This window comes from Chaetomium tenue (assembly GCF_020726465.1).
Source record: "Chaetomium tenue strain MPI-SDFR-AT-0079 chromosome Unknown F5144scaffold_4, whole genome shotgun sequence".
Taxonomy (NCBI): domain Eukaryota; kingdom Fungi; phylum Ascomycota; class Sordariomycetes; order Sordariales; family Chaetomiaceae; genus Chaetomium; species Chaetomium tenue.
In genome coordinates this window covers 1,676,577-1,690,133 of record NW_027117332.1, presented here as the reverse complement: position 1 = coordinate 1,690,133, position 13,557 = coordinate 1,676,577, and the positions used below count along the sequence as shown (strand labels likewise).

Sequence of the window (13,557 nt, the reverse complement as noted above, 5' to 3'; positions counted from 1 at the left end):
GCCCACTCTGGACTTCCTGGCAGTGCCTGGTTGCCGCTGGTTGCCAAGAATGTCAGTCAGTTCCACTTTCCATTTGTTATCTGATGATCTGATAATTTTGCTTGGTGAGGTGAAAGAACCAGGGTTTGTTAGTCGGTGGGTTTTCTCCTTTCCTTCCTTGACTCACCATCACCGCGTTCTTTTCATCCTGCATTCCGGTCACCAAAACGTAATGTTTGCCACCTGTATCTGAGAGCTGATTCATTAGCCGGGTCACCTCGCAAAGGGACCCCGGGAAACTTTCTTGCGCGCATTTAAAATTCACATGGCAATGTTCGCCAACTGTGGTGGCGTTTGGAAGAGAGCATCCTTAGTGGCCCAGGTGAGGCAGATATCTGTTGTTCTTTCAACTCAATTGCATCTAGTCTGACGTCCAATCAGGCTTCTATCCGCAGGGAGAAAGGGTGTCACTTATCAACTGCCGAGAATGGCGCTCGGTCTGGAAGGGCGAGCGCTGGTGGTGCGTCCGAGAATCGACATCCGCCTGCTACGGAGGGGAAACAGAAAAGAGAGTCGGACAGGGTTGGCGACACCAATACATCAAGTACCTCGAACCCTACTAACCGTGGACAGCAATTTCTAATCTCTGTGCTTGAATCGTCCGCTACCAAACGTGACGCCAAGGCGTATATTCAGACTTTTGGCTCCTCCACCGGCTCGGGCCTAAAGAAGACGCCAGCTTTTACAACTGTCTTACAGGACGGGCTTCGTGGCCAGAGCGATGTTCCGCGCTTTGTCCAGGGCCCCGTGAAGGTTTCCGCAGCGGATACTAGCGAGGTGCCGCATATTGCCATCGTGAAGCTTATGCACCCGCAAACTTGGGACGACGCTCTGCACGATGGCGTAGCCAAGACACTTACTCAACTGCGGGACCTCGGTCTACGGAGCGTCATCGTTCTCGACTGTGACTTGGGGGAGCGCGATGGCACACAGCAACAGGAAGTCACTTCTGAACAAACGGACCGCATGATCCAAGCCATTGGCCGGCACGGCTCTCCAGGGGCGGAGCTAGTAAGCTCAACCATCTGGAAGACCAAGGGGGTGTCGGAAAACACGTCTCTAGTACGCCCTACGGATCTCTTTGTCGGATTCGGACGAGGCTTCACCACACCCCTGAGACACGGCCATATTGTTGTCGTACCACCTCGTGCGCTCTGCGAAGAGACTCTGGCGTTTACAAAGGCCGACGCAGACGACATTGTCTTTGCATTGGCGCACTACTTTTCGGGCCTGCAGTTCGATAAGGAGACCGTGACGGAGGGGGAGATTGAGAGCAGCTTGGGCGGCCATGTGCGGAACGCTTCGGTGGATCGAATCATCGTCATTGACCCCCTCGGCGGTATCCCGGCGAGCGGCCATGGAGACGGTGCACGGGTATTTGTGAACTTGGAAGAAGAGTTCGACAGACTCCAGGCCGCCCTTACTTCCCAAGGGCAAGCCGATCCACAAGCGAGCACCACAGGCCCGTCAAACGACCCCAAGGCCAGGCATGCAAGGAATCTGAAACTTGTCAAGAGAACGCTGGCGATACTCCCCTCGACGGCCTCGGCCGTTATCACCAGTCCGGCTGAGGCGGCAAACCTACGAGCCCGACCCGTCCCGGCGAACGAGGCCACCGTCGGGCAAATTGCCGGCGAAGTGAAGACGAGGAGGTGGCAGAATCCGATCATCCACAACTTGATCACTGACAGGCCGATCTACTCTGCCTCTCTCCCCATCGGCAGGGTTAAACCCACAAGGGGCAATGATGAAAGGTCACGGGGCCAAATGCCAACTACAACCCTCGCAAAGAAGGGCCTACCAGTTACAATCTTTCCTCATACACACACAGGGCGTTGGACAGCCCCTGAACCAGGCGGGAGCCGACTCAAACTCACAGATACATGCATCGACCTACCGCGGCTCGTCCACCTCATCAACGACTCATTCGGCCGGAAGCTCGACGTCGAGCACTACCTGCGCCGGGTCGAAGATAGCCTCGCAGGCATTATCATTGCGGGCGAATACGAAGGAGGCGCCATTTTGACCTGGGAGCGACCCTTGGGCATGGACGAGGCGACGGCCCACGCCACTGGCCGGTTGGTCCCCTACCTTGACAAGTTCGCGGTACTCAAGAAGAGCCAGGGCGCCGGTGGCGTGGCTGACATCGTGTTCAACGCCATGGTGCGTGATTGTTTCCCCGGCGGGGTGTGCTGGCGGAGCAGGAAAAACAATCCGGTCAACAAGTGGTACTTTGAGAGGTCGTGCGGCGTCAGGAAGCTGCCGGAGAGCAACTGGGCCATGTTTTGGACAACGCCGGAGGCAGCGACGAGCCGGCAGCTCATGGGGGATTACGAGGATGTGTGTAGGAATGTGGTGCCGTCTTGGGAGGATACGAAACCGGCGGATTAGGATAAAGGCATGTTTGCGGGATGAGACTCTTGAATCTATACATAAAATCAAGCATATGAATATCGTGACCTGAAACCGTTGTTTGCCAAGCAAGGGGGTGCTGCAGGGAATTGCACATGTGGCTGAGCATCTGTGTTGACGACAGATGAAAGCGGTCACCCCAGGCATAATGACGCGGCCAATCATCCAAGCGTTTGCCTCGATGCAGCAGGGATTGGCAGGTCTCAAGTGTGGGGGCTTTGTTCCCTGCAGCTTGGCCCCCGAACGGCTTGCAAGGCAGAAGAGACCCAAACTGCATCACAACCAGAAACCTTCCCTTCCACATCAACTTGTTAACAACGAAAGCTTGTTGTCGCGCATTTTTGAACAATAGATCGCAAGCCTACCACGAACCGTCAAGATGGATGCGTTCAAGGGATTCCAGAAAAGCCTCACGTACGAATACCCAATAATCGAGGGGTATGGACGATTCGAGGGACAACAACATAACTGACACCGAGGCAGCTCGCTGGGTGGGCAAATCACCCCATTTGCCTCGCGTACCTTTCAGTACACAAAGGAGCAGCTCGGTCAAGCCGAGGACAAGGTTCGCGACACTTGAAGATTTTCCCCGGTTTAGAGGCAACGGCTAACACCAGAACCCACAGACCCAGCTCCCGCCCGACTACATTGACCTCGAGAAGCGGGTCGATGCGCTCAAGGCAGTCCACTCGAAGATGCTTGCTGTGACGTGGGTTTTCCGATTTGTGCCCGGTTTCGCATACACAAAGTTGGGCTAACGACTTCGAAACAGCTCCCAGTACTCGAACGAGGCGTACGACTACCCGCCCAACATCAAGGAGACCTTCCAGGACCTCGGCCGCACCGTCAGCGAGAAGGTCACGCTCCTGTCGAGCGCCACCTCCCCGGCCGAGGCACAGGCCGCCCTCACGGCCCCGCCCAGCGCCAAGCCGCAGCCCAAGACCTTCCACCACGCCATGGCGCGGGCCTCGCTGGCGGGCAGCCAGACGCTGCACCAGCAGCACACGGGCGCGGGCGAGGACCCGCTGGCGACGGCGCTCGAGAAGTACGCGCTGGCGATGGAGCGTGTCGGTGAGGCGCGCCTTGCCCAGGACGCCCAGGTCCAGAGCCGCTTCTTGGCCGGCTGGAACACCACCCTCAACACCAACATCCTGTTCGCCACGCGCGCCCGCCGCGCCGTCGAGAAGGCCCGCCTTACGCTCGACGCCGTCAAGGCCCGCGTCAAGGGCACCACCTGGAAGATGGCTGGTGCGGGGCCTGCGTCGCCCCGCTCGGCGGAGCCCCATGATGACCATGAGCTGAGCCCCGAGGCGCAGGAGGAGATCGAGAAGGCCGAGGACGAGTTTGTTACCCAGACGGAGGAGGCCGTGGGGGTTATGAAGAATGTAAGTTTCCTTTTGCGCCCCCGCCCTCCCCCCTCCCCCCTTTATTTGCTGGGATTCGATGACTGATATGTGCCTGTCCAGGTCCTCGACACCCCCGAGCCGCTGCGCAACCTGGCTGAGCTGATCGCGGCGCAAATGGAGTTCCACAAGAAGGCCCACGAGATTCTGAGCGAGTTGGCGCCCATCGTCGATGGGCTGCAGGTCGAACAGGAGGCAAGTCGCGCTTCGGCCTACGCGTTGCATTGAAAAGGGAGAGACAAGTGAAGAAGGCCATTGTTGCTGACACGCCAGCTTTCCTCACTCTAGGCGAGCTATCGCAAGAGCCGAGAGAGCGCCTCCTAAGCGGGGCGCGACGGGGGACACCGGGGGGGATTCAGCGCCGGACTGAGATGCCGAGCCATAGCAAGGTATCCTGTGCGAGGTCGGGTTTGTTTTCACAAGGGTTCTGTCGTATGGGGACGGCCCCGCGGGGTTGTTCTTCTATCTATAAATACGCAGTTTGGTTGACCCGGCGTGGTTGGTTTTGTTCTTACCTGGCCGGGCCGTTTTATCTTATCCTTCTCGATTTTGGAGGTGATCGCTGTAGATGCAGACTCGCCCAATCTTAGCCCAATTTTAGCCCGCTGTGTATATCACATTTTGTCTACTGCTGTGCTTGTTATAACCAGAGGAAGCCAAGAGCACAACGAAGATTCATTCCGATAGCAATAACCGCCGCGGGGTCGGCGTGCGCGCCACGATAGGCGTCTACCCCGCCTTAGCCATTCATTCAATTACGGGCGTGTGGCTCAGTTGGTAGAGCGTTCGCTTAGCATACTTCTCTGTATGCGAAAGGTCCTGGGTTCGATTCCCAGCTCGTCCACGGTTAATCTTTTGCTGGATAACCCAATAATCCTTTGCCTGTGACTGGGGTTTTCCAGCTCTTTTTTGCGTTTGGGATGGGGTCGAAAGGTTGTCTGGGCAGGAATTATCCATGTTTGAGTGTCAGGATTGGAAGAACAAAGGCGTGCTTGATAATTCAATATTACTCTTCGTTAGAGGTTTGTTGTATCACATCCAGTGTAAAATACGGCCTTGGCTTCACCCCACCTCAGCCTCGTCCCAAGTGGGACCGCCAATGATTGCACCACTCCCAAATCCCTGCAGCTTGAGGTCATCCACCTAACAGTGCGCGCCTCGGAGCTCCCTTCAAGAACAGCCCACTCTCTGTACCGTCCAGCGACCCGAGAAGCCATCTCACCCACACACGGCGCTGGAACGCAGAACACATTCAAGATGGTACGCTTCCCTACCGCGTTCTATTCCGTTTGGTATGGAATGGAATGAAACAAAACGCTAACCTGCCCAACTTTTCTTGCAGCTGCCCCTCGGGCTTCTCAACGCGGCGCAAGGCCACCCCATGCTCGTCGAGCTCAAGAACGGCGAAACACTCAACGGCCACCTCGTGCTGTGCGACACGTGGATGAACCTGACCCTACGCGAGGTCGTGCAGACCAGTCCGGTGCGTTTTCTCGGCTTGATGCTCCGACGCCTCTATACTCTAATGATGGACGGTTCGATGGACTGCTTGCTGACTGGATGCGGTGGTAATAGGAGGGCGATAAGTTCGTGCGGCTGCCTGAGGTCTACGTCAAGGGGAATAATGTGGGTTTGGGTCCTTCTGATATCCTGGCTGGCTGGGGCAGGTTGCTGACTGAATGGCGGATAGATCAAGTACCTGCGCGTTCCGGACGAAATCTTCGACGTTGTTAGGGACCAACAGAGTCAACAGGGCGGTGGTTACCGCGGTGGGCGTGGCGGTCAAGGGAGAGGAGATCACGGTGGTCGGGGTGGAGATAGGGGGCGTGGTGGGAGAGTGCGGGGTGGTGGAAGAGGTGGGAGGGGCAGAGGGTCATGAGGACACCTTTGGACGTGGTAATGTTCGATGGATAAAGCGTGGATAAGGGACCGTACCAACGGCATATCCGAGTCAGGATGGGGGTTGGTTTAGAAGCTGAAACGGGTTGGCAAGCCGCCATTCTTGACGGTAACCACCAGCTTCGTGATGGGTATTAGTTGATGCGACGACATGCGGCGGATCATAAGCCCCCGCTTCTAGGTCCAGAAAGTTGCTCTTCCTCGCAGCTGGCGACCGGTTGCAACCCGTAGCCGGAGGAGTAGTAAGGAGAAATGAATGCCATGAGACCTAACTATGATCCACGTGACCTGTACTGTCTCGAAGCCGGTGACAGGGGTTGCCGCATGACTTGACACCGCCTTATTTTTTTATCCGGCAGAATCTTTTGATCGAACCGATAGAGATGGATTTTTGATGGACTGATCGCCGTGAATATATTCAACGTGGATACGAAGATCCCAGTTCGTAAACGCTGATTAGCACCGACTTCATACATGCCTTCGAAAAGGAATCCCAATTGTTGGCATTTTTATAGCACGGTCTCTATCCACGCAACCCCTTCCCTCGGGCCCGTCACCAACTCGTGCCCCTCATCCGCCTCATCCGCCTCATGTCGGCAAAGCGTGTAACCGTCGACGCGCTCTCGCGGGCTTTATGCCCGTCAATTGACGGAAACCTACTACCACAAGCCATCTCCCTACCCGTACTATCGGCAAAACGCAGCCGAGCGACCCCCGGGCAACATGATGCCGGGTCGCGCTCGGGTTGTCGAGCCAGCCAGGGGCGCGGCATGCACACCAGCAGGCCCCTAGGGCAAATCCCTAAACGAGAAAAGTTTCCGCAATGGGCCGCCCCTCCTAAACCGCGACCGCAAAGGCGTGTGGCGGAGGAAAAGCCACGGGCTGCGCCTGTGTTCGAGCCGTTTCCAACATGGTCTGCAACAGAGGTGGCGTCCTTATCTCCAGATGGGGGGTCTACATCTATGCCGCAAGGCGCTCCTGAGTCAACAGCAAGCCGTTCGAAGACCGACCTTCCACAAGAGGCAGGCCAAGCAACCGCAGAGAAAGACCGCGACACCACAGGCCAGGTGCCTAAGGATACAGCAAGCCCAGGTCCAGCCTCGAAGCTCTCCGAAACAAGCCGTGTGAGCGCATCTACCTTATGCCAGTCAACTTCAACGTTCCCGCCGGAAACGGTCTACGCCACAACGCCGACGATATACGAGGCACTCCGCAACCTACGCAGCTGGCCGCACCAGGGGCAGGCCCAAAAGATACGACGCCTCGTCAAGTACCTAGTGGAGGACCGCGGGGAGCGGCCCAACGTCTTTTTGTACGAAGCGCTGGTCGCGGCGAACTGGGACCCGGCGACGGGGTCGGCGGACGAACTGGCGGAAATCTACAAGGAGATGCGGACGGCGAACATACAGCCGTCGCAGGCGTGGTACCACAGTGCGCTGAGGGTATGTTTGGAGGAGGGACGAGTTGGTTTGGAGAACGCCACTGACCTGGCCGCCAGCTGCTTGCAATTCATCCGAACTACCTCACCAGGAAGACCTACCTGCTGAGGTTGGAGGAACAAGAGATGGAACTCACTGACGATGGCAAGGCGAGCGTCGCTTTGGGTCTGCTGCGCGACGGCCAGAATGAAATGGCGCTGGACTATTGGGACAGCATGCGCAGCGCGGGGACCCAGATCCCTGAATGGGTGTCGGCTACTTTTGTCTACGTTCTAGTCTTGCGGGGATTCATGGACGAGGCGGTCCAGTTATTCCGCCAGGTACTCGAGATGGCAAAGGGCAATTCCAACGCTGTACCTCTTTCCCTCTGGTCCTATATTCTGGACGAATGCAGTAGGGCCCTCCACTACGAGGGCACAAAGCTGGTATGGGACCAGATGGTTTCGCCGGGGAAGCTCAACCCGGCCGACGGCATCGCGCTTAATGTGCTCAACACAGCCGGACGCCACGGCGATACGGTGCTGGCCACGGCCGTCGTCGAACTCCTCTCGGCCCGCGACGTCAAGCTCGGATTCCACCACTACGAGCCGCTCCTCGAAAGCTACGTGCACGCCGGGAATATGGAATTCGCGTTCCGTGTCCTCGGCATCATGAACGACGCGGGCATCCAGCCAGACCAGCCCAGTACCCGCGCCATCTTCTCGGTCCTGAAGGACTCGCCCGACGCCACCGAGGAAGCCATCCGCATCATCCACAGCCTGGGTCGCGTCCCGGCAGCGGCAGTCAACGTGGTACTCGAAGCGGTCATCGCAGCGAGCGACATGGCCAAGACACTGGACGTGTACCGAGAGCTGTGCGACCTGTGCCAGTCCGGGCCGAACCACCAGACGTTCGCGCTGCTGCTGGCCCAGTGCCGGCGCGCGGAGCAGGCCGTGTTCCTGGTGGCCGAGATGGACCGCTTCTCGGTGCGCCCGTCCCCGCCCATCCTCGACAGCCTGGTCCGCTGCTTCGCGCGCGACGGAAACCTCGGCGTTGCGTTGCTGTATCTCGACGAGATGAGCCGCTACGCTACTGCGACTGCTACCGCTACCGCTACTGCCGCTGCTGTCCCCGGCTCGGCTTTGTCCTCGTCGTCGTCGTTGTCCCCGCCTTCAACCCCGGCTCCGTCCACCTGGGTTAGCGAGGCCACTCTGATCACTGTGCTCCGCCGGTGTTACCGTGAGAAGGATGAGCGGGCGTTTGCGCTTGTTGCTGAGGCGCAAAAGAGGGGCATGTCAGTGAATATGGATATGGTGCGCAAGCTGGAACAGGCGTCGCAGGGGAAGTTTGAGGATGAGCTCGATGTGTAATGGGTTATGATGTAAAGGGTGGCGCTGCATACTCCGTGTATATCTATGTACAACACCTAGTCTCCCTCGAATATACCAAATCCTGCATATTCGTGCAATGTTTTTGACTTGAACCTGTGGTTGCTCCGGCCTGTAACAAATAACAATAAACAATAAAAAAGCAGCCCCTTATTTCCGGCACTATTGGGTACATGATATGCTTGATTACGTTCGGTTTGTAATCCGGTGGTTGTGAGGCCCGACTGCCGACAGCCCCGGAGAGATTGTGCGTCACCTTGCATCAACTTCGGGGACGGCCCAACCAGCGAACCAAGCGTGTGCTGGCACTTGAAAGTGGCCGAGCATCATCATCTCGACCCAATGCATCTGTCGCCCCATCAATGCGCACACGCAGTCCTCTTATCATGATCAGGGCGATGCGATGCGATGCTTAGGTGCATCTGGATTCTACTATTCTCGGAGTTGGGACGCGGCGGAGCAGTGAGCAAACAAATGTTGAGTCCAATCGAAGCTTTAAAGGATTCAAATAATCCATGCCAGATGGTTGTCCTCCCCCGGATCGTCTGAGCCACGCATCAGCTTGCCGAACCGTTTAGTCACCATATAGCGGTTGATTACAGGGGTGTTGGCCCTTGCAGGAAGGGCACCATTGTGCTGGAACGTCGCCCTGATGTTAATTGGGTCTGGTGCTCCCGGAGTTGCCCACTTATGTCCTCGATAGTCCCAAGTCCGATTCCTTTATCTTACCATCTCTCCCCCGTCCCAGTCGGAACTAGGGATGGCCTCGATGCGCGCTCGACTTTTCCGAAGTTAGTCTCTCGCCATTGTTCCCGTCGGAACGAAACTGCCTTGGGTAGGTAGGTCGGCCTCGGCGCTTACAAACCCGACTTCGCAGTCTACCAAAGTAAAGCAGCGCTACGGTACTTAGGGTACCTAATCAGGGAGTTAGCACCGGCTCCATTCTTCACTCAATTGACCCGTCATTTTCATCGGATATTGTTCCCCGCCTCTTACTTTCCATCGCCTTTCATCCGGATTCACGGCGAGGAAGGTTTTTTTGGTTTTCTTGGGTCAGAATTGAAGAGTGCGGGATCTCGGGCTCGTATCTTTGCGTCGTGGAACATGACGTCGACCGTGGGGTGGGACGAGTCTGATTCGTCCAGGGCTAGGAGGAGGACCGACGGTTCAGGAAACGGATACCTCGCCGATGTAGGGGAAACCACTAGTCTGCTGGGCGCCGGCGCTCACAGCAACAACAACAATGGGACCCCCGACGAGACACATGCTCCCAATCAGGACGGCGGGTGGACAGGCCGCGAGGACTTTGCTGGGTTGCCGTGGTGGAAGACGCCTTCTGTACGTTGAACTCATGTTTCCGTCTTCAAGGCGAGTTGATGTTCTCAAGATCTTGAAAAGTTGACTGTGATGTAGGTCGGGTTCTTGCTGGCTCCATATGCCATCTTCACGCTCGCATTTGGTGGCTCTGTCGTTCCAAAACTGAATCTGTAAGCGTCTCTTCCCTTCCCTCCTCTCCTCCACCATCACGCTTTGGACGCCAACCCGTTCTGACCTTGCTCAGCATCATCGACCTCGTCTGCAAGCACTACTTCGCCGACCGGTCAGCCACCGACCCGGACTTCACATTCGCCCCGGTGATCCCAGGGGGTAACAACCGGCAGTGTTTCATCCCGGAGGTGCAACGGTCCGTGGCCACCTTCACACTGGTGCTCAACGTCACCATCGGCATGCTCAGTTCTCTCACGGCGCCCAAGCTAGGGTCACTTTCGGACCGCTATGGCCGGAAGCGCATGATGATCATTTGTTCCATGGGCGGCATCATGTCCGAAATCATCACCATTATCGCTGCCAAGTACCCCGAGACGGTCGGCCACCAGTGGCTGCTGCTCGGCGGTTTCTTCGACGGACTCACGGGCTCCTTCACCACGGGGAGCGTCCTTAGCCACGCATATACGAGCGACTGCACGCCACCATCAAAGCGCGGCGTCGCCATCGGCTACCTCCACTCGTGTCTCTTCACAGGCCTCGCCATCGGCCCCCTCATCGCCGGCTACCTCGTCGAGTGGACTGGTTCTCTGCTGTCCATCTTCTACATCCTGCTCGGATGCCACATCTCCTTCGTCCTCTTCATGGCCTTCGTCATCCCCGAATCCCTCTCGAGAAAACAGCAGTTGCTGGCGCGGGAGAAACACGCACGCGCAAAGGAGGCCCTCGGCCCAACCCTTGAATGCACCGGCCTCACCCGGTCGCGGGTCCCGTTCGGGCGGCAGATCACCCGCCTAGCACGCTCCATCTGGACGACGAACCCCCTCGCGCCGCTCGACATCCTCTTCCCAACGGGCCCCGGCACCGGCCAGCTGCGGCGCAACTTCCTCATCCTCGCCTTCATCGACATGGTGGTGCTCGGCACGGCCATGAGCGCCGGCACCGTCATCGTCATGTACGTCGAGTACATGTTCGAGTGGGGAAACCTGGAGAGCTCCCGCTTCGTCTCCATGACCTCCATGGTGCGCGTCATCGTTCTCGTCGGCATCCTGCCCCTCATCAACTACCTCTTCCGCAAGCGGCCCGCCGCGCGCCGCCGCCGCGAGGCCCTCGCCAACGACCCCAACAGCCCGGCCCCCCTCGAAAAGAACCACGGCGCCGACAAACTCGACCTCTGGATCCTGCGCGTCGCCCTCCTCTCCGACGTGATCGGCATCACCGGCTACGTGTTTGCGCGGTCCAGCGCGGCCTTCGTCGCGTGCGCCGTCGTGATGGCCTTTGGCGGCCTCGGGTCCGCCACCATCCAGGCCGCCGTCACCAAGCATGTCCCGCCCCAGCGCGTCGGCCAGATGCTTGGCGCCATCGGCCTGCTGCACTCGCTTGCGCGTATTGGCGCGCCGATTGTTTTTAATCAGCTGTATGCGGCGACGGTGGAGGGGTTTCCGCAGGCGTTTTTTGTGCTGTGGGCGAGCATGTTTGCGCTGGCGTTGGGCGCGTCGTTCTTTTTGAAGCCGAATGGTATGCTATGTTCCTCCCCTTTCTGTATATGTGTGTGTTGTTTGGTTGAGTTGCTGACTGAGTGACTGCGGTGTTAGTTTACATGGCTGCGGACGACGAAGTATCTCCTTCTCCCCCTGCCCGCCCGAGCAGCAGCTCGAACGCTGCGCGGCGGGATGCGCTAGAGGATGATGCGCTTTTGCCTTGATGGGGAGTAGGGTCGATACGTGTGTGGTTACTAGGTGTGATAGGGGTTTTTAGAGGGAGGTTCAACCTGCATGAGTAGAACATGGCATTGCATACAAGAAGGGGCGGTGCATGGGGTTAGGGAGGACGGTTTGTGGCTTTTCGCAACGGCGAGGGTGTTAGAGGCGGCACCGAGATGTTGGGCTGGGTGGCGATTCAACTGGCGGATTACATATATACCCTGCATGCACTTTGTTTAATATTCATTTCTATCAATTCTCGAGTTTACTAATTCCCTATGGCGGCGGTGTCCAGCTTGGAAGTGGTTTCCAGGTTGTTGCTTGATAGGTACGGCCAATGCGCTTGGTATCCATACAAGCCGTTACGCTTGCGTAGCAATGATAATTCAATGCTTATTTTTCGCCTAACCTTCCTTTCCTTTTGTCTATGAGAAAACTCAGGATATGAATAAGATGAGATTGGGTACTTAATCCATTTCTCCAATCTCAGGCGTTGAGACGAACCCTGATCTGGGACTTGGCTACCATGAGCGAGTGAGTGAACGCTTTGTAATTCACCGTTGGGCCACTTCCTTGTTTTTAACACTTTACATCACTCAACATCTCAAAACGCACCTTTAGAGTAGCACGCCATGATTTAGCCGACACAACCTAGAAACTACTTTATCTCCTATCTCATGGCATGATCCCCCTCCGAAAGTCGTGGCATCAAATCGCCCGTCCATTATTGACGTTGTTCACTCCAATTCCGTCACCACAATCACGACTACGAGTCTTCACTGCGAGAATGAGCAGCAACACCCCATCCCCAGCGCAACCGCCCGGCCGGCAAAAACAGCACCAAAAGCCCATCCACTTTGGTCCCTTTGAAGTCACCAACCAAGTAAGTCCCCCCAATTCAGGTGCAAAGCCAAAACCAAAACTCCACACCAACCAGTTTCCTAACCACACCACCGCCCGACACGACAGGTCTTCCTCACCACCCCCCACTCCTTCGCCCTCGTCAACCTCAAACCGCTCCTCCCCGGCCACGTCCTCGTCTGCCCGCTCCAACCCCACCGCCGCCTCACCGACCTCTCCCCCGCCGAGCTAAGCGACCTCTTCACCTCTGTCCAGCGCGTGCAGCACATGCTCGCCCGGCATTACTTCCTCCCTTGCCCTTCCCCCCCCACCACCACCACCACCACTACCACCAACCCCACCCCCCCAGGCGAAGCCCAACCCCCCCTCCCCACCCCCACCGCAGGCGCCTTCAACATCGCCATCCAAGACGGCGCCGAGGCCGGCCAGACTGTGTCGCACGTCCACGTGCACGTGATCCCCCGCATCCGCGGCGCCACGGCCAAACCCGCCTCGACGCCCTCCGACGCTGTGTATGACCAGATGGCGGCGGAGGAGGGGAATGTGGGGGGGGCGTTGTGGGATCGGCGGTTGGGAAGGGGGCGGGCTGGGGGTGGAGGTGGGGATGGGGATGAAGGTGGGGGTGGTGATTATGGGTTTGGTGTTGGGGGGGGGAGGGAGGTTGGTGGGGTGAAGGTGGATGGGGAGGGGAGGCCGATGCCGGGGGGGAGTTTTCCGAGTATTGAGGATGCGGCGAGGGTGGAGAGGGGGATGCGGGAGATGGAGGAGGAGGCGGCGGTTTATAAGCGGGTGTTGGAGGGGATGGAGAGGGATGGGTTGTAGCCCCAGCCCTAGTATATATACCTTGGCTTGGGATGGAGGTGTAGTGTGGAAGGGCTCGGCCAGGCTTGCTGTGTGCTGTGTAGGTGCAAAGAGCAGTTGGTGGGATGTCGCCCGGGAGGCCCGCATA

The 13,557-nt window shown here is 57.7% G+C and overlaps 5 protein-coding genes and 1 non-coding gene across 6 annotated transcripts; all 6 read left to right on the top strand.

Annotated features, from left to right (window-relative positions):
- The first annotated feature begins 164 nt into the window (after positions 1 to 164).
- Positions 165 to 2,521, top strand: F5144DRAFT_232376 (uncharacterized protein). The gene is made up of 3 exons (XM_066783243.1): positions 165 to 361; positions 421 to 561; positions 613 to 2,521. The coding sequence occupies exons 1-3, from the start codon at positions 305 to 307 to the stop codon at positions 2,428 to 2,430; spliced, it is 2,016 nt and encodes a 671-aa protein (XP_066642933.1). The 5' UTR covers positions 165 to 304; the 3' UTR covers positions 2,431 to 2,521.
- F5144DRAFT_572210 (BAR domain-containing family protein) lies at positions 2,494 to 4,541 on the top strand. Its single transcript, XM_066788872.1, has 6 exons — positions 2,494 to 2,865; positions 2,935 to 3,016; positions 3,078 to 3,160; positions 3,224 to 3,836; positions 3,918 to 4,049; positions 4,143 to 4,541. The coding sequence occupies exons 1-6, from the start codon at positions 2,831 to 2,833 to the stop codon at positions 4,176 to 4,178; spliced, it is 981 nt and encodes a 326-aa protein (XP_066642932.1). The 5' UTR covers positions 2,494 to 2,830; the 3' UTR covers positions 4,179 to 4,541.
- A 72-nt stretch (positions 4,542 to 4,613) lies between these two features.
- F5144DRAFT_t113 lies at positions 4,614 to 4,698 on the top strand. Its single transcript has one exon. It is a non-coding gene; the product is annotated as a tRNA-Ala (tRNA).
- Positions 4,699 to 5,111: 413 nt separating this feature from the next.
- On the top strand, positions 5,112 to 8,541 carry F5144DRAFT_547845 (uncharacterized protein; the record flags this gene model as incomplete). The annotated part of the gene is made up of 7 exons (XM_066787498.1): positions 5,112 to 5,114; positions 5,197 to 5,337; positions 5,430 to 5,480; positions 5,545 to 5,623; positions 5,961 to 5,995; positions 6,269 to 7,195; positions 7,252 to 8,541. 7 exons carry the CDS (start codon positions 5,112 to 5,114, stop codon positions 8,539 to 8,541), a joined length of 2,526 nt encoding a protein of 841 aa, XP_066642931.1.
- A 702-nt stretch (positions 8,542 to 9,243) lies between these two features.
- On the top strand, positions 9,244 to 11,764 carry F5144DRAFT_231965 (major facilitator superfamily domain-containing protein). Its single transcript, XM_066783241.1, has 4 exons — positions 9,244 to 9,897; positions 9,973 to 10,046; positions 10,121 to 11,562; positions 11,640 to 11,764. The coding sequence occupies exons 1-4, from the start codon at positions 9,664 to 9,666 to the stop codon at positions 11,747 to 11,749; spliced, it is 1,860 nt and encodes a 619-aa protein (XP_066642930.1). The 5' UTR covers positions 9,244 to 9,663; the 3' UTR covers positions 11,750 to 11,764.
- A 943-nt stretch (positions 11,765 to 12,707) lies between these two features.
- Positions 12,708 to 13,430, top strand: F5144DRAFT_490276 (histidine triad-like protein; the record flags this gene model as incomplete). The annotated part of the gene is made up of 1 exon (XM_066785785.1): positions 12,708 to 13,430. A coding segment is annotated over one exon (723 nt), but the record flags the coding sequence as incomplete, so codon positions are not given.
- Positions 13,431 to 13,557: the final 127 nt, after the last annotated feature.

What these genes read in the sequence shown, in the direction of transcription:
- F5144DRAFT_232376 (XM_066783243.1), top strand. Translation starts at nt 305, where the DNA reads ATGGCAATGTTCGCCAACTGTGGTGGCGTTTGGAAGAGAGCATCCTTA. An exon ending in GAGCATCCTTAGTGGCCCAG is followed by an intron (nt 362 to 420) that starts GTGAGGCAGATA and finishes ACGTCCAATCAG; the next exon opens with GCTTCTATCCGCAGGGAGAA. An exon ending in AGAAAAGAGAGTCGGACAGG is followed by an intron (nt 562 to 612) that starts GTTGGCGACACC and finishes AACCGTGGACAG; the next exon opens with CAATTTCTAATCTCTGTGCT.
- F5144DRAFT_572210 (XM_066788872.1), top strand. Translation starts at nt 2,831, where the DNA reads ATGGATGCGTTCAAGGGATTCCAGAAAAGCCTCAC. An exon ending in GGATTCCAGAAAAGCCTCAC is followed by an intron (nt 2,866 to 2,934) that starts GTACGAATACCC and finishes ACACCGAGGCAG; the next exon opens with CTCGCTGGGTGGGCAAATCA. An exon ending in GGCTGCAGGTCGAACAGGAG is followed by an intron (nt 4,050 to 4,142) that starts GCAAGTCGCGCT and finishes TCCTCACTCTAG; the next exon opens with GCGAGCTATCGCAAGAGCCG.
- F5144DRAFT_231965 (XM_066783241.1), top strand. Translation starts at nt 9,664, where the DNA reads ATGACGTCGACCGTGGGGTGGGACGAGTCTGATTCGTCCAGGGCTAGG. An exon ending in CGTGGTGGAAGACGCCTTCT is followed by an intron (nt 9,898 to 9,972) that starts GTACGTTGAACT and finishes ACTGTGATGTAG; the next exon opens with GTCGGGTTCTTGCTGGCTCC. An exon ending in GTCGTTCCAAAACTGAATCT is followed by an intron (nt 10,047 to 10,120) that starts GTAAGCGTCTCT and finishes GACCTTGCTCAG; the next exon opens with CATCATCGACCTCGTCTGCA.